At 42.5% G+C, this 24561-nt stretch overlaps 1 protein-coding gene across 1 annotated transcript in view; it reads left to right on the top strand.

Moving 5' to 3' along the window:
- Positions 1-298: 298 nt before the first annotated feature.
- Positions 299-24561, top strand: part of zpld1a (zona pellucida-like domain containing 1a) — a 47998-nt gene continuing 23735 nt past the window's right edge. The window contains exons 1-4 of the mRNA XM_037687625.1: positions 299-404; positions 1275-1495; positions 14058-14239; positions 23890-23962. Of these exons, the coding sequence (XP_037543553.1) occupies positions 299-404; positions 1275-1495; positions 14058-14239; positions 23890-23962 (582 nt within the window). The remainder of the gene's footprint in view (positions 405-1274; positions 1496-14057; positions 14240-23889; positions 23963-24561) is intronic.

Below are 24561 nucleotides of genomic sequence, written 5' to 3' on the forward strand. Positions count from 1 at the left end.
TGCAAATAAAAGGATTTGATTTCATAATGATGTTGAAATTAGAGATGTTTAAAGATAATTTTATGTGACATTCAACTGTTCTGACATATGTTTAGCAGAAATCTAAAACATGTTCAGACATTAAACGATTACTTTTAATTTTCACAGATGAAATCTTTTATGGAAAGTTTAATATTTCGGGTTTGGCTGAATAAAAATATATAAACAATAATTTCACCACCTGCTTCAAATGTTAGGTTTTCTGATGTGATACAAGGAAGTCCTGACATGTGGTTCCTGTTGTGTTTCAGGTGCTGAAATGGAATATATATTTCTGATTATCTCACTGTTCAGTACAGCCCAGTTAACTGGAGCTCAGTTTAATGGATTCAACTGTGACGCCAACCTTCACAGCCGCTTTCCTGGTGAGAAACTGAGATACAAATGAAGCAACTCTGTTTACTGATACATTTGTCCATCCATCCATCATCCATCCATCACCAATACATTATCCATCCATCATCCATCCATCACCAATACATTATCCATCCATCATCCATCCATCCATCTAATTTACCTAATTCCCTTTACTGGATCACTGGAAACTGTTGTCTTCCTCCAGCAGGTGGAGGACACTCTGGACATGTTACTAGCCCATCACAGGGACACACAGAGATAAATAACTATTCACGCTCACACCTAAAGACAATTTAGAATTACAAATTAGCCTAACGTGTATTTTGGTGTGTGAGAGGAAACCAGAGTACAAACCCACCTTCTCACTGAGAGGTTGTAGCTCTAACTACTCCACCTCAGTTTGCAAATTATTGATACTTTAAAGCAAAATTCCCACTTGTTACAATAAATCGACTGTTCATGGTTAATGGGGCTAGAAAAAAAACTTAGCAGATGTTTGTCGTATTTGTTAACTCAGAAGTGTAGAGAATGAACTACTCTCCTGAAAAATGAACCTTACAGACATACCAAAGTTCATGCTCAGTAATCCAGGTAAAAATCCAACAATGCTCAGTCAGGTCATCTGGACAGTTTCTTTTTTTGCTGAGACGTTTCGTTCTTCATCTGAAGGACTTCAATCTGAGGGGCCACCCGTCCTTCATTAGAAGGACAAAACGTCTCAGCAAAAATAAGAAACCGTCCAGATGATCTTAGACATAATCTAATAATGTCACTGGATTCAGGATTTTTTTTCACCCCAACTACAAGCAAATATTTAATCTTCATACAAACATGACTTCAGCGTTTTTAATGTACAGGATGCTTGTTGTGTGTTTCAGCGGAGAGAGATATCAGTGTGTACTGTGGAGTTCAGACCATCACACTCAAGGTCAACTTTTGCCCTGTCCTCTTCTCTGGCTACACGGATGCTGACTTGGCTCTCAACGGTCGGCATGGAGACGCACACTGTCGAGGATTTATTAATAACAACACTTTTCCTACTGTTGTAATCTTTAGTATCAGCTTGGCAACACTGGAGTCTTGTGGAAATTTGCTGGTGGTAAGAACAGAACTTTTTGTTTGTTTGTTTTTGTTTTTAAAGTTGCCTCTACTGTTTAAAATATGAACATAATTTTGACAAAATGTTTGACACAAATTGTATAAGATGTTTAAAGAGAATCAAGATCAAAAGAAATGTTAAAGTTGCTGCCTGTGATTCTTTATGTTCACCATGGTAACAATGCACTGACTGTCTGTCGCTCCCCGACTGCCAAGTCAGTGAGATGCAGGCAGAAACGCAGACTGAAAAGTAAGCTTTAAACCAACAGCTGCAGTGCAAAAAAACATTACTCAGATCCTAAAAACTCAAACCTTGAGCGAAGGAAAATGTGAACGTTTTGTGTTTCTGCAGCTTTTTTTAATTAAAAGTATGCTTTACTTCCAGTTTTCAAGACAACAATATGAGTAAAAAAAAATCTGTGGAAGCTTGGGAGTGAGCTTGTCGTGGAAATGCAGCAGAAATGCATGATTAAAAACTTGTCTTCACAAAACGATATTTAAGTTATTTATTGCAATAAAAGCACAAATCATACAGATTGACTGAACGGTCAGTACAAGAATGCACAGGTAAAACGTCAAACCAGTACTTATGCACTTTTGAAAGGTACACCTTTGACCTCCAACCAGTTAAACAAAGCATGTTCAGTGATTTTCCACAGAATGATGCAGAGTGTGTGGTGTTGTCTTTTTAATCACACAAACATCAGTTCTACTCACGAACAGACAGTAGGTGAGAACTTTATACTTGTTAACTAGAAAAGTGGAACTTTGGAGGTGCAAACTTTGTACCCGTTTACTAGAGGTGTGGAGCTTCAGGGCCTGTGGAAAAAGTCCTCCATCACATTCCTCCCTTTGGTCATTCTAAAATGAACAACATATACTAATAAAATCATAAAATTAAACTTGAAAATGGTAGATAGCGCATAAAAGTAAAATAACAGGCGAAAAACAATATAATGGAGATGCAATAACTAAACAGGAAAGGCTGACAACCAGAAATCAGTCAATACTCCCACAAGGGTTTAAACACTGACTTCACAGAGGCCTCATGGAAATTAGCTGTTTTGTGGGTACAGTCCCTTGTACATATAAAGCAAAGTATGGAAAACAGACATTGCGCCATAAGACTAATCATGCTAACAGGGCTAACACGACGTCCAAATGTCTGTGGTAAAACTCACCCAACAAGTCGTGCTATCAGCTATTAGCTTCTTAATGACGTCGGAAATGACAGCTGGTAACTCGGGTAATGTTACGTCGGCTGAATATCTCTGACTGCGGACAATGTATCGAGGCTCAACGTAGTACATACTGTACATCTTCAGAATTCGCCATCCTTACCAACGAAAAATAAAACTTCCACACTGCCGACATTTTGAATTTTCCAGACTCCGCCGTGAGCTTAGGTAAACGCGCGTGATATCATTGCGTTGCGCAGCCACTGCAGGCAAAAACAGCACCTTTTATATGGGCGAGTTATTTTAATGGAAAGGTCGATGTCCGATATTGAAATTTAATGCTAATATCGGCCGATACTGATACCATGCCGATAATATTGTGCATCCCTAGTTTTTACCACATTCCACCACAACAAACTGTTGCCTTGTTCTCGTCTGGTGTCTGCATTTGTAAGGGAGAAAAGAAAATCTACTCCTAGGCATTTAAGTGCAGGTGTCAGAGGGAAATACACACATGGGTTGAGCAGCACAGAACTTGTGGTGTTTTTTTTACAATAGTTATATTAGGACCTGTGGAACATCCTGGTTTCTAGTTCGTGCATTCATTTTCCAACTGAGATCACCCAGCTCTTTTATGAACAGTTATGTTGGTCGAGTTGGTGAGTTGGCCCATAAGCCAGAGCCAGATCAGGAACAGGACGAAGCCAAAAAGGAAGGTCATGAGCATGAACAGGCATGGCCAGTGAACACAGTTCCACCATCTCCCAGCAATTTGATGCCAGAATCGCAGTTGGCAAGGTGGTGGGGGTGGAGGTGCAGGATAGCTGTGCAGAAGGCACCTCAGATCATCCATCTCGTCCCGAATCTGGCTGCCCCAACTCCTGGGTGGCTCTGCGTTTCCAGCTGCCCTGATCTCACAAGTGGCTCTGCATTTCCAGCTGCCCTGATCTCAAAGGTGTCTCTGCGTTTCCTCGAAGTCCAGCATCTAGTAGGTCCGGCACCTTAGGGTCCTTTGCTTTCTCTTGGGCCCGCAGTGCTGGACAACTTTTTGCAGTGGCTGGCATGGATCCATGTGGCTGTGTTGGTTGTCAGAAGGACATGGAATGGCCCCAGCCAGTGCTTGGCTCTCCAGGAGATTCATCTGAAGATTTTCACCGTAGTCACCTGGCCGCAGAGAATGGAGAGGTCCGGAGGCTGGGACAGGGAGCGCTGATTTTACTCATAATCTGATGGAACTGAGAGCAGAGGACAGATTAGAGCAGTAAGTCAACATTTGATTCTTGCTAAAGGTTGTGGAGGGCAGGGGTGCAGCTGGTGGGTGGAAGCCAATTCTCGGGGAGTGCTGCAAAAATAATTTTGAATGGACTTAGGTTACATCTGCTTCATTTCCTCATTCTCATGACCATTAATACCAAGGGCAATGCTTTTGGCCATGACAGTCCTGTGTCAGTGCAACATTTGGCTAGTTTGTTTGTTTAGCATGTAATTTTCTTTTTCTATTGCTCTTCCACTGTCTGGGTGGTAAGAGCAGTGTTTCTTTAAGTCAATTCCCAGGTATTTACTGATTTTTGGGCCACCGTGGAAAAACCGATCGTGAACCAGTGGCTGTCTATTAGTGATAACATTCCTCCCTTTGACACATGATGAAAGGAATGTGTCAATTTTGCAAAGTGAGGGAGAAATGTTTTGGCAAGCATGGATTAGAATTTGGGCCTATCAAGATGTCCTGTTGTATATGGCAGCCTGCTGTTCGCCATGCTTGTTTCTCTTCAGCAGTAGCAAAAGTTTGCATGTTTGTGAGAGAGCAGAAAATGTCTATAACTTCCTGTGTTTCAATGAGCACAGAAGCCGAAGAGGAAGCCGCTACTTTAGCAGCTGTGTCTGCTGCTGCGTTGCCACAGGAGACCGGGTCTGAGCGCAGGTGTGAGCGGAACATTTGCACACAGCAATTCAAGTTGGAAGCAGAATGGCCTCTAGCAAATCAAAAATGATTTTGTGATGCTGGATGGGGGTACCATTAGACCTAAGGAAGCGGCAGTGTTTCCAAAGTACTCCAAAATCATGGCAAACCCCAAAAGCATACCTGATGTCAGTGTAAATGGTCACTGTCTTGTCAAGGGCCAATTTGTATGCCTCTGTTAATGCCACCAGCTCTGCGGCCTGTGCTGACAGACCATGAGAAAGAGGACCCGAAAGCAGCACATCTGAATCTGAAACAACAGTAAAACCCACAAGGTTAGTACCAGTTAGAGGATCACGGCGTGCAGATCCGTCAACATACAGAACCATGTCTGGGTCAGTTAGTGGTATGTCAGATAGGTCAGGTCGTGGTGTACATGTCAGATCCAATTCAGCCACACAGTCATGTGGTTCCCCACCATCAGGAAGGAGGAGCAGTGTGGCTGGATTTAGAGCTGTGCAGTGTTTGATGATAACGTTATACATGTAAAGCAGACACATGTGATAGCGTAAGAAACGAGCTGCTGACAAGTGCAATGTTTTTTGCTCATTAAGAATGAGTGTTACTACATGTGGAGCTGGAAGGGTCAAATCAGAGTAGCCAACATCATCTTTCAAGGCCAAAAGGGCCTTTTTGGCTGCAGCGACTGCGCACAAACAACAGGGTAAGCCTGCAGCCACGAGGTCCAATTTGGAGGAGAAATATGCTATGGGCCGTAGGCGATCACCACGATGTTGCAACAGGACTGAGGTCATGCAACCAGATTTTTCATCTATTGTCTGAGTGAAAGGTATTAAGGGGTTGGAGAGGCCCAAGGTGGGGGCACTCTGGCGGGCAATTTTTAAGCTCACAAAGGCCAAATCTACCTCTGGGGTCCAGAAAATGAGGCTGGACAGGACCAGACCAGGGGCATGACAGATGTCTCTGAGGGGCAGCTCAAGTTGTGAGTAGTTAGGAATAAACAACCTACAGTAGAAGCACAGACCCAAAAAAGGACATGAGTTGGTGTTTGGTGATGGGACGAGGTAGAGTAGTTATGACAGCAATTCTTTTAGGGAACAAGGTTTTACCTGATCCAGACAAGACGTGGCCCAAAAAGGTGACCTGAGTTTGAACAAACTGAAGCTTGGTGAGGCTGACCCTGTGGCCCCGCTATGCCAAATGACAAACGAGTGTGACGGTGTCTGCCTCACACTGCTCTGGTCAGGGTAGTTAACATTAGGTCATCTACGTACTGGAGCAGGGTGGAATCTGGGGAAAGGGTGAGAGAGGAAAGACTGTGACACAGAGCTTGATGGAAAATGGTAGGTGATTCACAAAACCCCTGACAGAGATGGGTGAAAGTGTAAGAGGAACCATTGAATTCAAAGGCAAACCAGAATTGGCTGTCTGGGTGAATGGGGATGCTGAAAAACACGTTTGCCAGGTTCACCACAGAGAACCACATTGCTTCAGGGGGTACTTGAGACAAAATATTGTAAGGGTTTGGAACAGTGGGGGCACGGGCATGTACTGCAGCATTAACAGCTCATAGGTCCTGTACGAACCTCCATTCATTGGGTGGGGTGTCCCTAACTTTTTTCACAGGAAAGAAAGGTGAGTCAGGACAGGGGAAAATCACTCCCGATTTCAGCAGAGCTTGGAAAACAGGTGTGATGCCGTCAGTGGCTTCCTGTTTTAGGGGGTACTGCTGCAGCTTGGGCCGAAAGAGTGACTGAGTGGATGACAACGGGCTCTACATATTTAATTAGGCCTACATCATACTTATGGATCGCCCACAGGTGGGAAGGTACTTGGGACAGAGGCTGAGGCAGAGGTTATGAAGAAGAGAGACAAAAAACAACAGGTCCTACAGAGCTGGATGAGTCATTCAGCACATGCATATTGTGGAGACCGGAAAATGAGAGCACACACAGTTTTGTACACCTGCAGATGGGTCGAAAAGAAAACACAGAGGACATGTAATAATAATAATAATAATAATAATAATAATAATAATAATAATTTATTTAATTTGTACTGCACTTTACATTTTACAATTTCAAAGTGCTACATTATAAAATATCTAAAAAGAATAAAACATGGACTAAAAAAAGACTAAAAATTTTAAAAGCTAAAAAACTAAAAAAGAAAACCTGCCAGATAAAAAATACCTTTAAACACTATAAAATAATTTAAATAAAATGGTCTTCAGTCCTTTCTTAAAACTTTCTGTTGTCTGGGGTATCCTTAGATGGTTGGGGATGTTGTTCCACAGACGAGGAGCAGCAGAGCAAAAGGCCCTGTCACCCATCATGCACAGTTTTGTTCTGGGAGGGCAGAGCTGGTAGGAATTTGTGGAGCAGAGGGATTGTGTTGATGTCTGAGCAGTGAGCAGTTCTTTAAGGTAGTGTGGAGCATTGCCGTGAATGGATTGGTGGGTGAGTCAGGAAACCTTGTATTCAATAAGGAGTGAAATGGGAAGCCAGTGCAGGGATTTCAGGATTGGGGTGATGTGGTCATGTTTCCTTTGCTTCATCAGAATCCTGGCTGCACTGTTCTGTACATACTGACATTTTTGAATGTGCTTAGATGGAATTTCATAGAAGAGTGCATTTGCAGTAGTCCAGTCTTGAGGAAACGAAAGCATGGACAAGTTTTTCAGCACCGGAAAAGGAGAGTAATGGACGGAGTTTTGGAGAAGTTTTTCAGATGAAAGAATGAAGTCTTGCAAATGTTTTTAACATGGGATTCAAATGTAAGATGAGAAACAAATCTTACACCAGGATTAGTCACTGTATCAGCAAAGGGATGTGTGTGTAACCAGTCCTGAGCTGAGAGACAGTTCAGTGTGAAGGGGCCTAAGTCACACAACTGGTCAGTGTGGTCCTTGGCCAAAGAAATATGGGGGAAGGAGTCAGAAATAGTAAAGAGTCTGACCTGAGCTGGATCCAACTTGACAGATAGAGCACACTGAGTGTGTGTCCAGAACAGAAACTCAGAGGACAGATGATCATTTGGATGACTGAGAAAGGGAGTACCATAAGGATCATCTGCCTCATAAGTGATGTGGGCAGTGCAGTGTAAGTGAGATGGCTTCATAACTACAGCAGAGGGAGAAACAAGAGTCTGCGCCTGTTGTACAAGACTGACAGCTTGGTCTATCGGGATGCATCACTGGTACACAAAGAGAAATTGTGAGTGTGCCAGTGTGGGGCAAGAAATTTCTGCAGGGCTGTGGGAGATTTGCAACAATGTGGGTGTGGACAAAAGGTTTAATCCAAATGACAGCATTAAATCCCTGGCTAATAAGTTGACAGGACAGTGTGGTGAAATGAGAAACTTATGCACAACGGTCTTGGGGCTCATGCTGTCGTCACCAAGATCTGTGCAAGGCACAGGTTCAGAAAACCTCTCAAGCACTGCCACACCAGAAGCACCATCCATATATCCATTATTTTTTTCCCGCTTCTTCCATTTTGGGTCACGGGGGTCGCCGGTGCCCATGTATAGCAATCACTGTGCGAGGGGTGGGGTACACTCTGGACAGGTTGCAAGTCCATCACAGGGACACATAGAGACAAACGAGACAAACAACCATTCACTCTCTCACTCACAGTTACCAATCAGCCTAACATGCATGTTTTTGGTCTGTGGGAGGAAACCAGAGTACCTAGAGAAAACCCACGCATGCACGGAGAGAACATGCAAACTCCACCCAGAAAGGCCCTCAGACTGGGATTTGAACCAGGACATGGTTGCTGAGAGGCAGCAGCTTTACCAGTTGTGCCACCGTGCTGCCCACCAGAAGCACTGGTAGAAAACAAAAATGTTTCACTCATTTTCAAATGAGAGGCCTCTGAGGCCTTTATAACAGAGTATGTGGCACCAGAATCAATGAAGAAACTGAGTTTTTAGTTAGCAACTGAGAGAGTTAGCAGTGGTTAAGATTTAAAATCTTCAGACGTGTATTTTACATAGCGGTGTGTGTGTGTGTATGTGTGTGCGCGCACGTGTACTCATCTGAAGGGACTAGTCAGATGGTTGCACAGCCGTCTGCTCCTCCCATGTCACTCTAACCCCCGCAATGTAAGGTGGTGGTGGTTGTTGTTGGTTCTGGTGTTGGTGGTCTCCCACACTCTGGTTCTGCACGGTCTGGACCAGCTCCAAGTGTGCTTTGTTTTTCTGTTCAGTTTTTAGCTTTTTGTCTGTTTCTCTTTTCTTCCTGGAGTTTTTGAGCATGTTTGGCATGGCAGCGTAGCTCGTGCAGGCATGCATCTTCTACGCCCACACAGGAAGCAGTCATCCCTAAAGCAATGGGGAAGAGTAGCCCGTTCCTGAAGGCTTGACAAAGATGGGTTTCCCAGACACCTCTTGTTTCAACCAGGTTCTGTGGTTCATCAATACCTGAGTTTTTTTTTTTTAACATCTCATGCAGTTGAGTGCAGTAGTCATCTACTGGTTCATCGGGACTTTGTTTACATATTTATATTTTGTCCATGTTCACTCATCTGGGGAAGGTGGCCTTCAGGGTGTTGCATAGGACAGTCAGCACATGACGGTAGTAATCATTATCAGCATTGTCAAGCCTTGGATTTTGACAGGCATGATTACCTTTCAGGCTTGCCCTAATGTTGTAGAAATTTGTTGGTCCCAAATGTACAGTGAGGAGGCGTATGAGCTCTGGCCATGCCGGAATGACCTCTCTGCAGAAGTCTGTGAGGATAACGACAAACTTTTCCCCGTCATTCTCAGCCTTGGGGAGATGCTTCATAGCCGCTTTCATGTCCTCCATTGGCCATGGCCTGAAGACCAGGGCCAGGCCGTTAGTGCCTATGACTTAAACCATAGTAGCCTGGAGGATTGTGCTATCAGGGTCATTGGATCTGAGGCAGTTGGCGATGGGAGAATAAGTGCTGAAACCAGGGAAGCTGGTGGGGCTTGACACTGGTAGTTGGAAGTGGTTTCCTGGAGAAAACCCTGTTGCTCCCATGGCGGTGAGGTCAGGAATCTGGACTAGGGTTGAATGAGGCAATAACAGCACAGGAGGAGGTGAGAATGAGGCTTTGCCCTCTGGGCCCCTGAGTTTTGGGTCAGACAATCTTTGTGAAGTGTTCAGCAGCTGAGATGTTGACCGGTATGGGGGAGGTGGGCACAAGGAGAGAAGAGGGTCATCCATCCTTGTCAGAGAGGGGTATAAAGAAGAAGAAGAAACAACGGTGTCAGTCTGTTCTACTTTGTTTGTCTTGCTTAATTTGTTTTTTTCTGTGTCTCAGGCCCTGCATCAGGCTGCAACATGCAGAACTCACGCTGTAGTCTTTTCCTCTCTCTCTCTTTTCAACTTCCTCGTTCCACATCTTCAGACACTTTAAAGGTTTATCAGTTTTTTCAAGATCAGCAGTCTTTATTTTCTTTTTCTTTTTTAACTCCTGTTGTTTTTCTTGTAATTTATTTTCCAATTTTTGGATTTGATTAAAAAAAAAAGACCCACCCTCTGGGAATCCCAACTCAGCCCATTCGTGAAGACATTCTATGGACAGTTCTCCGTATTTTTTAACATTACTTTTATACAAGGTTCCTTGGAAGGTCCACAGTTTTTACTCTGGCCCTTGCCCATCACTCTGTCTAGGCAAATTTAAATAGTTTATGACTAAACTATGGGACACGTGCCCACTTCCTGGCCAGTACCTGGAAGTTCATGAAAAAACTTCCCGAGGACGTAAAATCCTCTCTTCAGGAGAACAATTCTGTATTCCGTACGCCTGAAATTATCTAATCGCTCCCAACCAGCCCCTGGACCTAGTTTGACTGTGTTTCTCCCCAAAGTTCCCTTTTTATTATTATTATTTTTGTACTATAATGATAACAAAATGTCGACTGAATCATTTTCAAAAATTAACAGCAAACAATTTACGTATTTCTGCAGCATGGAAAAGTCCAGGGATAAACGTGTGGTCGATCAGCTCATCAGTCTTCACTCACTCATAGTTTGAGGTCTAGAGGTTGGAAGGAGACCCCTCGTTTGGGTCCCGATGATCGGTCACCGGTGATGATAGACCCAGTTCGACGGACAAACGGTGATCCCATCCTCGTCATCAAAGTTTGTCGTGGAAATGCAGCAGAAATGCATGATTAAAATCTTGTCTTCACAAAATGATCTTTAAGTTATTTATTGCAATAAAGGCACAAATCATACAGAGTGACTGAACGAATGGTCTGTATAAGAGTGTGCAGATAAAAAGTCAAGCCAGTACTTAAGCACTTTTGAAAAGTACACCTTTGACCTCAAACCAGTTACATAAGCAGCTGTGGCTGAGTGGTTAGAGCAGTCGTCCTCCAATGCAAGAGTTGGGGGTTCGAATCCTCCAGCAGTCACATGCCGAAGTGTCCCTGGGCAAGACACTGAACCCCTCATAGCCTCTGATGTGTGTCCCATCAGTGTATGAATGTGATCTAAAACACTCATTAGTCTCTTTAGAATGATTTGTTCAATTAGCTTTGTAGAGATCTAGTATAGAGCTGTATGAATGGGTAAATGAGGACACAGATTGTAAAGTAAAGCGTTTTGAGTATCTCAATAAGATAGAAAGGCGCTATATAAGTACAGTTCATTTACCATTTACAAGCATGTTAAGTGATTTTCCACAGAAGGATGCAGAGGGTGTGGTGTTATCTTTTTAGTCACACAAACAACTGTTCTACTCATGAACAGACAATGGTAGGTGTGAACTTTGTACTTGTTTAGTAGAAGTGTGGAGCTTGGAGGCCTGTGGAAAAAGTCCTCCGTCACACACTCTACATTTTGTGAGAAAACTGTAAGTCCTGTAACAGTGAGACACTGGGTGAAATAAAACAAAAATATTTTTATGAATAATTTGTATACATGACCGCAGCAATGACCAACGGGCATCCTCATCCCCTTTAAACTGTGTTTATGTGAAATCCATAAAATGTATTGGAGAGACATTTCAGACATGTAAAGTGCTACTTTGTCTGTCCTCCTATAGAAAGTAGGGAAGGGGCCGATCCGAACTGATATCGGCCTCCGATACCAGCATAATTTACGTATCGGATTTTTCCGATCCAACCTGCAGAGATTCCGATCCATGATGCATGTTGGCTTCAAACTATGGAATGGATTTCCTGAACGGAGGCGTGTCTCATGAGCCCAGAGTAATAAGACCCGCCAAACATTCAGGAAATCTAGTTCATAGTTTGCAGCAGCTACAACGTGAGGACTGTTAGCAGCACTGTAGCTAACAGCTAACAAACTTTTCATCTAAACATGTCGCTGTGTGGAAGTATTTTACACTAAACACCACAAAACAAGACAGCAACGTGCACTGTCTGCAGAGCCACAGCGCCACATTAAACCACAGTAAAGTTAGTTTTACGATGGACATTCGAGCTCCATGGCTTCAGCGTCTGTTGGTTTATGCCATGAACTTAGCAGATGTTTAAAGCCATTTAACATTTTCATCCATCCATCCATCCATTTTCTTTACCCGCTTATTCCATTTTGGGTCACGGGGGTCGCTGGTGCCCATGTCCAGCAATCACTGTGCGAGGGGCGGGGTACACCCTGGACGGGTCGCAAGTCCATCACAGGGACACATAGAGACAAACGAGACAAACAAACATTCACTCTCTCACTCTCACCTAGGGACAATTTAGAGTTACCAATCAGCCTAACATGCATGTTTTTGGACTGTGGGAGGAAACCGGAGTACCCGGAGAAAACCCACGCATGCACGGAGAGAACATGCAAACTCCACCCAGAAAGGCCCCTGGACCGGGGTTTGAACCAAGGACCTGCTCGCTGAGAGGCAGCAGCTCTACCAGTTGCGCCACCATGCTGCCCATTTAACATTTTATTTTATTTAATTCTTTTATTCATTCATTTAAAAGAAACAAAAATAAACAACAAATTCATAAAAAATAAAAAAAAAACATTGAATGAAAAGAGTGCAGAAAGAAGAAAAAAAATCTCATATCTGCCCCTTATTTAAAAAATATATAAAGTAACTTTAAACAAACAATCACTTAAATTAATCACTTTAATATCCACTTTAAAGCTAGGAATAAAACAAACATGTTTTGTGTTAGCAGGATTTAATTCTAACTTTAAAACTTATCCAACATTAATAAAACTTACCTCAAGTTGCCTTTTTGGACATGCGTGCATATATTTGTACAAATTGTACTTGAGAGGAGATTATTACAGCCTCGTATAAAATCATTGATGATCATGATATCGGAACTGGATCGGTATCGGCCGATATTTAGACTTAGGTATCGGGATCGGAAGTAAAAAAAAAAAAAGAAAAGTGGATCAGTGCATCCCTAATAGAAAGTACCGTACATCTAGACCTGTCATTCTGTGTTTGTTTGTTTCTCCTTCCTGTCCTCTCAAACCCAGCCGATCGAAGCAGATGGCCACTTTTTTGTTGTATTTAACCCCCCCCCTTTAAAAAAAAAAAAGCTCTATGAGGTATATTGGACAAAAATTTAGAACAGGAAACCTCAATGCCCATGCACTGGTACTCTTTTAATACTTGTGTTTCAGAGCATCACTGTTAAGTAGTATCCAGTAGTGATATTGTTTATTTAAGCTAACTAACCAATTTTTTTATTTGTGGTTAAATCTATTTATTATACTTAAGTTCCTGCAGGAACAAAGAATCCTCCAGAATATGACTGTTCTGTTTATAATGTTTTGTTTGGTTACTGGGGGCAGTTGTGGCTGAGTGGTTAGAGCAATCATCCTCCAATGGGAGAACTGGGGATTCAATTCCACCAGGAGTCACATGTTGAAGTGTCCCTGGGCAAGACAGTGAACCCCTCACTGCCTCTGATGTGTGTCCCATCAGTGTATGAATGTGATCTAAAGCTGTGATTTGTCTTTGTAGAGATCTAGTAGAGTACAGATCTAGTAGTGCTGTATGAATGGGTAAATGAGGGCACAGACTGTGTTTTAAAGAGCTTTGAGTATGCTGATAGTAAATAATAAATGGACTGTACTTATATAGCGCTTTTCTGTCTTATCAAGATAATTGAAGCTCTTTACAACACAATCTCTGCCCTTATTTACCAATTCATGCAACATTCTACTATGTCTGTACAAAGACTAATCAGTGCTTTATCACATTCATACACCGATGGGACACACATCAGAGGCAATGAGAGGTTAAGTGTCTTGCCCAGGAACCCTTCAGCATGTGACTGCTGGAGGAATCAACCCTCCAACTCTTGCATTGGGGGATGACTGCTATAACCACTAATCACTGATAAGATAGAAAGGCGCTGTGTATAAGTGCAGTCCATTTACCATTAAGAAATTAAAACTTAAAGATGAACGATCAGCCAGTCTCAGTTTGGATGTTAATGTTTGTCCCTAAAAAAACAGCAGAGTGATGGTGACTCACTGTCAGATTGTTCTGCTGCAGGTCTCCACAGCTCATGGACCCAATGCTTATGGGAACCAGTCTCTGGTGCAGATTGGAAACATATCAGGCTACATTGACACACCTGACCCACCTACCATCATCAGCTACCTGCCAGGCCTCCTGTACAGGTTCAGCTGCAGTTACCCTCTGGAATATCTGGTCAACAACACTCAGCTGGCTTCGTAAGTCTTCACTCATCTGTAGAGCAAATTGTTCCTTCCCCACAAAGACAAACTTTCACAGTTAATCAAGTGTGGCACCCCAAATAGACACATTTTGCACTTGGCTTTTAATTGAAAATAATTGGTTTGGCTTTGGGCAGCACAGTGGTGCAACTGGTAGAGCTGCTGCCTCTCAGCGAGCAGGTCCCTGGTTCAAACCTCGGTCCAGGGGCCTTTCTGGGTGGAGTTTGCATGTTCTCTCCGTGCATGCGTGGGTTTTCTCTGGGTGCTCCGGTTTCCTCCCACAGACCAAAAACATGCATGTTAGGCTGATTGGTAACTCTAAATTGTCTCTAGGTGTGAGTGCGAGAGTAATGGTTGTTTGTCTCGTTTGTCTCTGTGTCCCTGTGATGGACTTGCGACCCGTCCAGGGTGTCCCCCGCCCCTCGCACAGTGATTGCTGGACATGGGCACCAGCGACCCCCGTGACCCAAAATGGAATAAGCGGGTAAAGATAATGGATGGATGGATGGTTTGGCTTTTTACGTTATATTTTATCGTCTTTTATTGTGGATGTCCCATCCATCATTATGTAAATGAACATATATCTGTGAGATATTATTCATAAATTAAACGGATTCTTTCATTTTTCTGGACTGAGTTCTATCGTGCATTGAATAATTAAATGTGACGTGAGACGTTAATTTTTTTTTTCTTTTTTTGATGGCCTCCCTTCTCCCCTTACAGCCATCCTCTCCACACCATTATTATGAAATATTTATTATAGTGACATTCTAGTGTAGGTTTTTTTTTTTTTTTTTTTTTTTTTTTTTTTTTTTTTTAATAGGATAGAAAGAAAGAAAAGACAAAGTAAGACTCCAAAATATAAGAAATATATACAAATAGAGCACACGTCAAAACACCCGGCCACTGTCTGTTCACCTGCAAAGAACATGACAAAACACAGCAACAAAATACATATGTATAAAGAACTTAAAATATTCATGGCTTTGCAGTAAGTTTCCATAAATATATATACCCATACCTATGCCTATATACATACATACATACATACATACATACACATGAATATACACTCACATACATATCTATATATCTACATATAAAGCCTACATAAACATCCCTGCTTCTATTTGTGTGTGGTTGTGAGCATGCATAAGTGTATAAGGCTTCTCTAATAGAACATTTATTAGTAACTGTGAAGCAGCAGAGACCCGACCCCCAAGACCAGAGGCAGACGAAAAAGGGGGGACCAGAGCCCAAGACCCCAGGAGGGACCCCGACCGCGGAGCCCCCAGAGCCACCCACACAGGGCAAACCACTCACCTACCCCCCAGAAGGGACCACAGGGGAGAACCGGAAGATCCCCACCAGCAACCACATACAGTGACCCCCCGGGGCCAACAGCGACAAACTCATAGGCCTCCGTCGGCACCCGCCGCACCGATGTAGGTCCAGGTCCAGGCACCGAGGCCCGGGCACCGAGGACTCACACCAATTTTCTTTGACCCATCAAAATGAATGCGGTCATTTATTAACAGAATCAAAGTTTAACATCAAACATTTACATTAATTTGGCAAAATGATTACAATAACACATAGCTTAATTAGCAAGCTTTACAATGGGAACCATACGGCCATGGTTTCCTTGCAGCTTTACAACAGACATTTCTGAAAATATCTGGATTAATTACTGGAGTTAATTAAGAGTTTTAAAGATGGGAAATGAAGGAGTTTAAATGGAGAGGGAAAGATGGATGAGGGAATATGTGTCTGTATAAGATGTAGGTCTGTAGACCAGAACGACAACACGCTCCTTTGGACGCAGCTTAACCCACGGTACACTTTGGTTGAGATCGACTCTTTTACCTTTGCAGATGATAGTTTCGGCGTCGGTCTAGAGTTTCCTTTCAACTCTTTCCAGCGTCTCCGTAAGAACAGCTAAAACCTCAGGAGTCGTGAGATCATCCCAGAACAGACTTCTTCATTGTTCCTCTGAACTTCTCTCGTTCAGGGACTTCTCGTTCGAGGTCCTCCCTGGAACGTTGTTCAGCTTAGTTCCCGTTGTTCTCCAGCATTCTGCATTCCAGCATTCTGCAATCTGCATTCTGCCTGGAACTAGGAAGTGTTGAACCTTTTAAAGAGGTCACTTCCGGCTCCTCATGAGAACTTCCTGATTGGTCGAAACGAACCAACAGGGTGTGGTCTTAGTGATGTAAGAGGTTATTAAAAGTCAAGGAGAAAGATTAGGTTGTTTAAAAACAGACATAAAGATGTTTTGAAGAAACAGAGACTTTTTGGAGTCGGTCTCTCCTATCTGTCTGAAAAAGTTAAACATGACATTTATTTCCAATAAACATGTAGTTGACCGAAACTTGACTTTTGACCGACTTACAACTTGCTCATTTCAGACAGAAAATCAAAATGCATAATTACTCTTGTAACAAACATTAACTTGATTTCTACTTTGAATGAGGATTAAAAATCATTTATACTGTTTCACAGTTGATTTAAAATGAGTAGTTCACTTCAACATTTAAAATGGTTTGAACTAAACACACTTTTGATTATCAAGACATTTGTAAAATAGTAATGATAATAAAAAAGAGAGTGTTCTTTCAATTGATCAGTGCAGGACACACTTAGAAAGTCTCTGGATGAACTTAATTTTGTGTTTCTGGACTCAAATCAATGAAATGACAGTTCTTGTCCCAAGAAGGCCCTCAGGGCCAGATTTGACCTGAGGCTTAGTTCACTACAATTATCTTTACCCACTTTTCTATCAGGGTCACAGGAGAGCTGGTACAACTTGAGTGGCTTTAAATGAGTCTTACAAATAAAACTCTCACAACTGTCACAAATTTATTTCAATTTGATAGGGGAAATAAAACCAGAATCCATCCATTCTTTACCTGCTTCTTCCTTTTTGGGTCGCGGGGGTCACCAGTGCCCATGTCCAGCAATCACTGTGCGAGAGGCAGTGGACACCCTGGACAGGTCTCCAGTCCATCACAGGGACACATAGACAAACAAGACAAAAAACCATTCACTCTCTCACTCACACCTAGAGCTCAATTTTGTTGAGAGACCAGCTGATCAAATCCTTCGAATTAGGAAGGTATGCAGGAAGAAAAAGAGGCTCTTTAAGGGTTCAACAGGACGAAAAAGTGCAAGCAGGGAAGCGGGGTGGGGATGGGGGGATACGGAGCACTGGGAAAACACGTCTGTCTTCATCGGAGTACAGAAAAAAAAAAACGGTGTGCATACCTCTAGATGTAAGTTACATTGTTAAGTTAACATTTGTGCTAAAAGAATATCCATTATCTTTTACCCGCTTCTTCCATTTTGGGTCACGGGGGTCACCGGTGCCTATGTCCGGCTATCACTGTGCTAGGGGTGGGGTACACCCTGGACAGGTCGCAAGTCCATCACAGGGACACATAGAGACAAACAAGACAAACAACCATTCACTCTCTCACTCACATCTAGAGACAAGTTAGAAAACCAACCAATGGTGTGTTCTGAGAAACCAATTCCTGAGATCTTCTGACACAAGATGTTCTGATCCACAGTGTGAAAAGCTTTAGACAGGTCTAAGAAAAGTGCAGCACAATAATCCTTAGCATCCAGTGCTTCAACAACGTCATTAAGAACCTTCAGTGAAGCAGTGGTTGCACTGTGTTGTTTCCTGAAACCAGATAAATGTGGAGATAAGATGTTAAATGAGTCCAGGTCATTTTTGATTTGAGAGTTTATCCGTTTTTCTAGAACCTTGGCTAAAATGCAGAGTTTAGAGATTGGTCCATAGTTGTTCAGTGAGGTGGGGTCACCTCCCTTCAGCAAAGGAAGAACAAAGGCTGTTTTCAAGTGTCTGGATGGAGTTTTGTCTTGTGGAGAGATTGAAGATGTGGGTCACAGGGACTGTGATGATATGAGCAGCCAGCCTTAAGAAATAAGGTGGAAGTTCATCTGGACCTGCAGATTTTTTAGGATCAAGATCTTTTAACAGATTATTGACCTCACTGACTGAGAACGGAGAAAAGAGAAGGTGTGATTAACTGAGGATTGACTTGTAGGAGGGATTTGATTTGTAGAAGTTTGGTTATTAGGGGAAGTGGCTGATTTTCCATTAGTAACTGTGTCAAATAAAGAACCAGAAGCAACAAAATGTTTGTTGAAACAGTTCAGGATCTCATGCTTATTTGACACAGGAACAGAGTTAACGAGAAGTTGTGATGGGAGGTCAGATGATTGGGGGCTGCCTGAGAGAGAATTGATGGTTTTCCAGAATCTGTTAGGGTCATTTAGATTTTTGGAGGTCTGAGATAAGAAATAATTGCATTTTGCTGCTTTGACAGCAGTTGTGCATTTATTCCTCATCTGTCGAAAACTCAACCAATCAGTGTCTGAGTCAGATTTTCTCGCTGTGGCCCAAAGATGATCTCTCCTGTGCAGGAGGTCAGCTAGCTCTGGAGTAAACCAGGGGCTGTCTCGTCCCTTTATTCTGAACTGACAAAAAGGAGCATGTTTGTTCACAAAATAAATGAAACTATTATGAAAATAGTTCCAAGCGGAGTTCACGTCATCAATTAATAGAATATGATGCCAGTCAAAGTGAGACAGATCACAGAGAATGACTGTTCACAAAAACGTTTCAGATCCCTTTTTTGAATTAATCTGGGCTTAGAAGGTGGAAGTTTAATATCTCTGAGAGCCGCTATTACACAATGATCACTCAAAATGTCAGCGAATACACCTGTACCAGGGAATTTGTGAGTCATTTTAGTTAGAAACAGGTCTAAGATGGAGGATTTTTTAGGACGGGTTTTGTTTAATCTAGTGGGAGAGTTGATCAGGTGGGTAAGATTAAGAGACAAGCAACATTCCTTGAATTTATCACAGAGGGGGGTTGACTTACCCCAGTCAATGTTGAAATCTCCTGCCAAAAAAATCTCTTAGAATTTTTAATTTCCAAGGAATTCCATCAGGGAGAACAGGGCCTCAGGTGTTGCTGAGGGGGGACGATAACAACCCACTACAGATAAGATTCCATTCAAAGTGATGTTTACAGCTAAGGCCTCAAACTGGTTTGGAATTGTTTTAGCAGACACATTTCTAGAAACCAGAGAATCTCTGATGTAAATAGCGACTCCACCCCCCCTTTTTTGATGATCACAGCGAAAGATGTTAAATCCATTGATTACAAGGTCATTATTCAGTACAGATTTGTTGAGCCAGGTTTCAGAGATGAAGGTTACATCTGCCCCAGAACAACTGATCAGAATTTTCAAGGCATCAAGTTTTCTCAGAAGGCTACGTGTGTTTACATGCAGAAAATGAAGCCCTGACATGTTTTTAAAGTCATTTGGTGTGCTGTAAATAGTAGGGGGTCCAGGGTTGGGCTGAATCCCTGAGAGCAGTAACAACATTATTATCAGACATTTTCTTGAGTGTTTTGTGACTGATGTGTAATTACAGGAGTTAACAGTGTGACAATTAGCCCCTATAATCGAACCATGAGAAACATTAATGAAGACGTGATCATTCAGGACCCAAAAACAGTGAAAGTTGCAGTGATGGACAGATCCAGGTGTATTAACAAGATTCAGTGACTCCAGATAATCTGAGAACTGAAAATAGTGACAGTAATATGAATGATGCAGAAAAGTCTCAGACCCTAAAACGTCACACATCAAATGGGCAAACAAATCAGACGAGGTGGCCCAACTGCAGTTTGAGTTGGGCTGAGGGGGGCTCCAGCCCCCCTGTGAAGATGGATGGATGCTCCCATGAGAAACAGAAGCTGGGTCCAGAACCAACAGGCAGAAACAGATCATTTGCAACAAATAGCAGAGCGTGCTGCCAGAAAATCCTCCTGAAGTGAAAGGCATGGTTCTAGCTCGTTTCAGGTCAACAGGGGCCAACAGCGTGATCCGGAATAAAATTAATTATTATCCAGGTGAGTTTGGATGGAGGCCTGCAGCAACTCCAATACAAACTCCGAACTTCTCTTGATCACCACACAGCGCTGCTCCTCCGCTTCTCTGCATGTCACCTCCGCACCCGACAGCACGAGAGGCACCCCCGGTGAAAAACTAAGAGACTGACCAGAGAGGCTGAGGCTGAAGTCATCACTGGTCCGGTCCTGCTCCAGTCTGGCTCTGGCGCTCCACAGCACAAGAGGTGAAGAGGCTGAAGTTGTCACTGGCCCGGTTCATCTCTGGTCCGGTTTTGGCGGTGCTTCAAAGCATCGGAGCGTCTCCTCCAGGTGAACACAGCGATTCCACGGAGGTGGACAGTCCTTGGTTAAAAGTAACGGGCTGCTCACTGAAGCTGAGACCAGCTCTGTTGAAGGCGAAGTCCCCCACAGCCACCTCGATTCGGTTCTGGTCCAGTTCGGGGGACACAGGTACACTTCCCCCTCACCTATGAAGACACCACGAGGGCCAGTCCAGCAGAAAACCAGCAAAATACCACCCGGCGATTCTTGTCGGAACCAGGTAGAACCACAAAAGTCCAGATGAGGAATTTGTTGGGGTCCAGAGAGAGAGAGGAAAAACAACGTACCTTCGTGTGTTGACTCCCCAGCTCGAGGGGTCACCTGGCCGGCAGGGTGTGCTCAGAGTGACCGGTGGGGTGGGAGCGGCCGGTCCTGGACCAAAATATATTTTTTGGACGGTCCCGTCCGGCTCTCTGAGTCACTGAACACCAAATTCAATTGGAAGGGGGACCAACTTTAGTCCGGTTCGAAAAACGGGTCAGTTTGATGATAAAAGACTGCAGAGAAGCCAGAGGGAGCTGCCGTCCATCAACCTAGCTATTTTTTGGTTATATTTTCTTTTAAATGCCATTTTATTTTCACTTGTTAATTTAAATAAAAAATGTTAAAAAGCAATCTCAATTTGTACTCATCCTTTATAACTGTCTATTATTGTCTTTGTTGTCCACTGTTGTCATCACTCTTTGTTAAAATCAGGTCTCTCTTGTAAATGAGTCTCCAAGGCTCAATGTACGGTGGCCCTAAGGTGTAAATGAACAACATTTGAAAAAACAGAATCACATTAGAAAAAAACAGAATCACATTAGAAAAAAACAGAATCACATTAAGCCAAACAGGAAGTTTTTTTTTTTTTTTAAACTGTATTAACAGCATAAAACTGAACAACAGAACACAGTACACACATCAGAAATATGTGTGTACTGTATATTCTAAAAAAGTTGTCAGGTCCTGTGGATGTTCAAAAAACAACAGTAATAAATAAATAAAATCGTAGAAACGTTTTGTCTCTCATCCTGAGGACTTCCTCAGTCTGAGGTGCTGTATTCAGCTCAGTCTCTTAAATAGCTCCTTCTCAGAGTGGATCAACCAGTTTGCTGCTGACAACCAAAACCAGCTGATCACATGCTCAAGAAGGACCATCAGCCTAACAATGGATCATTAGCACCTGATGGCTGTTTACTGTTCACAGAGGGCTGAGTGATACTAGCAATCACAGCATTGTAAGAGGGGGACAGTTGAACCCGGAGGCCTCCAGAGGACCTGACTTAACTTTTGTAGATTTTCTACCTGGATTATTGAGCATGCATCAGGATGTACTGTTGTTTGGTTTTATGCTGTTAATAAAGTAAAAAAAGTACAACCCTTCCTATTTGGCTTAATGTGATTCTGTTTTTTCAAATGTAATTCTGTTTTTTTCAAATGTATATCAATGGGATTAACCTGTGTAAATAAAGGTTGAATGAATATTGAGTCAAACACAAGCTTAAGATAAAATGCTTGTAGAGGGATGCCGGTCCTATGGTTTATTTTGATCCTGTTGCTGGAATGAGGCTCCTCTTGATGTATGCCATAGCTTGAATGGAGTCAACAAACACCTAGTCCGTCCCTCCATAAATGATACGAAGTTGTACGGGAAAAAGAAGTCCATACCAGATACCTGCTTGGTTCCGCAGGAGTCGCCTCAGCTACGTGAAAATCACTCGTGCCTTTGCCGTGCTTGTGCTATAATCTGGTGTGAAGAACATGGATGATTCTTTGAAGTGGATTGGGCCACCGCTGATGCTCGTTGTAATATCTCCACACAATCTTAACAATAATGTAGCTTGGCCATGATAAGTCTTGATTTATCATCAGTCTCCCCTGCCTGGCGTACGGTACACTTGGTTGATCAGTGGCGACTTGCCCAGCTTCAGCACCTCCGTTAGCATCTCGGCTAACACTGTAGGGGTGCATGAGCCCAGGAACGCCAATAATTCTAATATTGTTACATTTCATATTCCCTTCCAAGGATTCTAGGCTTTTTCTCAGCCCATCCACCTCATCTTTCAATTCCACCATGGTCCTATGTAGAACCTCCACCTCACCTGAGCATAAAGACAGCCCCTGAGCATGCATCAGGATTTAAAGACAGCCCGTTTTCAGACGTTGTATCACTTAGCTTGACTTGGTCAACCTCTGCTCTGACCGCCTGCAGCTCGCTCTTAATAAAACTTAAATCGTCCATCAGAGCCGCCTTCATCTCCATCTTAATTACTGTCATGGCTTCAGATTTAATTGAATCCAGAATGTTTGACTTCAGAGCCGACTCAACCATCACTCCAGAGCCGTTGAGGGTGGGGCCAACGCTCCTGCTGTGGCCGCAGCCCCAGGCTGTAGCTGTGTCAACAGACCAAGTGGGCCAAGATCCCGCCGTTTGAGATTTTGTTTTAATTTAGAGGCCATATTTCAGCTCCATCCAATCAATCCTGCAGCACCAACCTCAGAGGAAGAATCCAAGGGGTGGCAGCGAGAATATAATTATAAAAGGCAGTTTTTCAGGTGGGGCTGGAGGGAGCTTAGCAGAATGCAGCTTAACGATGTGCGGCCATCTTGGCTCCTCCACAAATTTGATACTTTTGACTTATTTTTTTTAATAATTTTCAACTTTTGTCTAAACATTTAGTCTCAAATGTCAAAAAAATTAAAATGCTTCTTTAAACCATTTTTAAGTGGCACTAATTTGTTGTAAATCTCTAATCTTAATGTATCAAGGCACATGTTATAATTTTTGTCCATGTGATACTTTTATTAACATAATCATTAAATTAAAACATTAAGAAAGATTTTAGAAAACTGTACAGAACTAAGCTTATAGTTTCTTTTATTTGAGCTTCACTGTTTCATAATGCAGCTTGATTTTATTTTGTTTTATGTCACAGTACTTTTAATTACTTTATATTTTAAATGCATTTTGTTGCTGTGTCCCTTATCTGTAGTTTGTGTAAACAGGTCTCTCTTGAAAATGGTCCTCATAACTCAATACGACTAGTCTGTATAAATAAAGGTTGAATGAATGAATGAACTTTATTGAAGAAAATATTTCAGAGCTTTCTAAAGTTATGTTTACAACATTTTGATAAATGAAGAAAATAAATGGGTACAGCTGTATAAAGTTAAGAAAATAATAGCATTCATTACTGAAGACAGTGTGTTTTCAAATGTTGAATTTAAAGTTGAATCATGTAAAGTGACCCAAGCTCTTAACATTATATATTTCAAACCTTCAGGGAATGAAGTGATTTTTAATTTTTTTATGCATTATAAAAGTTTAAAATGTGACCAAAAGTACCAGAACCTGCTTTGAAATGTGTTTTTTTTATCCTAATTGAAGGTCAGCAGCTGCTATCTCAGTGAAGGAGAGCAACGGCACCTTCATCAGCACCTTGAATATGCTGCTGTACAACGTGAGTTCTCATCCTCATGTACTGTTGAGCCACAAGAATCTGTAAAGTCCTGCGTTCCAAAACAGCTTAAAGTCTAAAAAAACTCCAGGAGACTGGCAGTTAACTTCCGTGCAGTTTTATGAGAAACTAGTGAAACTGAAACACAACAAGAAGAGTTGCAATTTACAAACAGAACTGAACAGTCACATAAATCCATTATCATAATAAAGCATAAAGCATGAGCCTATAATGCACAATAATGAATAAATGGACTTAGAGACGATGCTTTAGCAACAGGAAACAAACATTCTCTCTGAACTAAGGACAACTGTAGCGTGCACGTGCACTGATGAGGCTGCAACAGGTACAGACACAGAGCACCCACACAGCTGAGACTAAATATGTGCTAAATCACTTCCTGACTCCCAGCATGCATCTCTGACCGATCACAACAGGTAGAAAAATAAACCAATCACAGCGGACCAGAGGTTAATTTGAGCCAGATCCTTCCGGAACAAGATCCAGGAACTCTCTCAGTTTGACCCGTTCTGTTCTGGAAACTCTTTGTTGTGAGGGGGTGAGGAGCCTCTGTGAGGGGGAGAGGAGCCTCTGTGAGGGGG

This window comes from Nematolebias whitei, chromosome 14 (genome assembly GCF_014905685.2).
Source record: "Nematolebias whitei isolate Nwh7 chromosome 14, NemWhi1, whole genome shotgun sequence".
Lineage (NCBI taxonomy): Eukaryota > Metazoa > Chordata > Actinopteri > Cyprinodontiformes > Rivulidae > Nematolebias > Nematolebias whitei.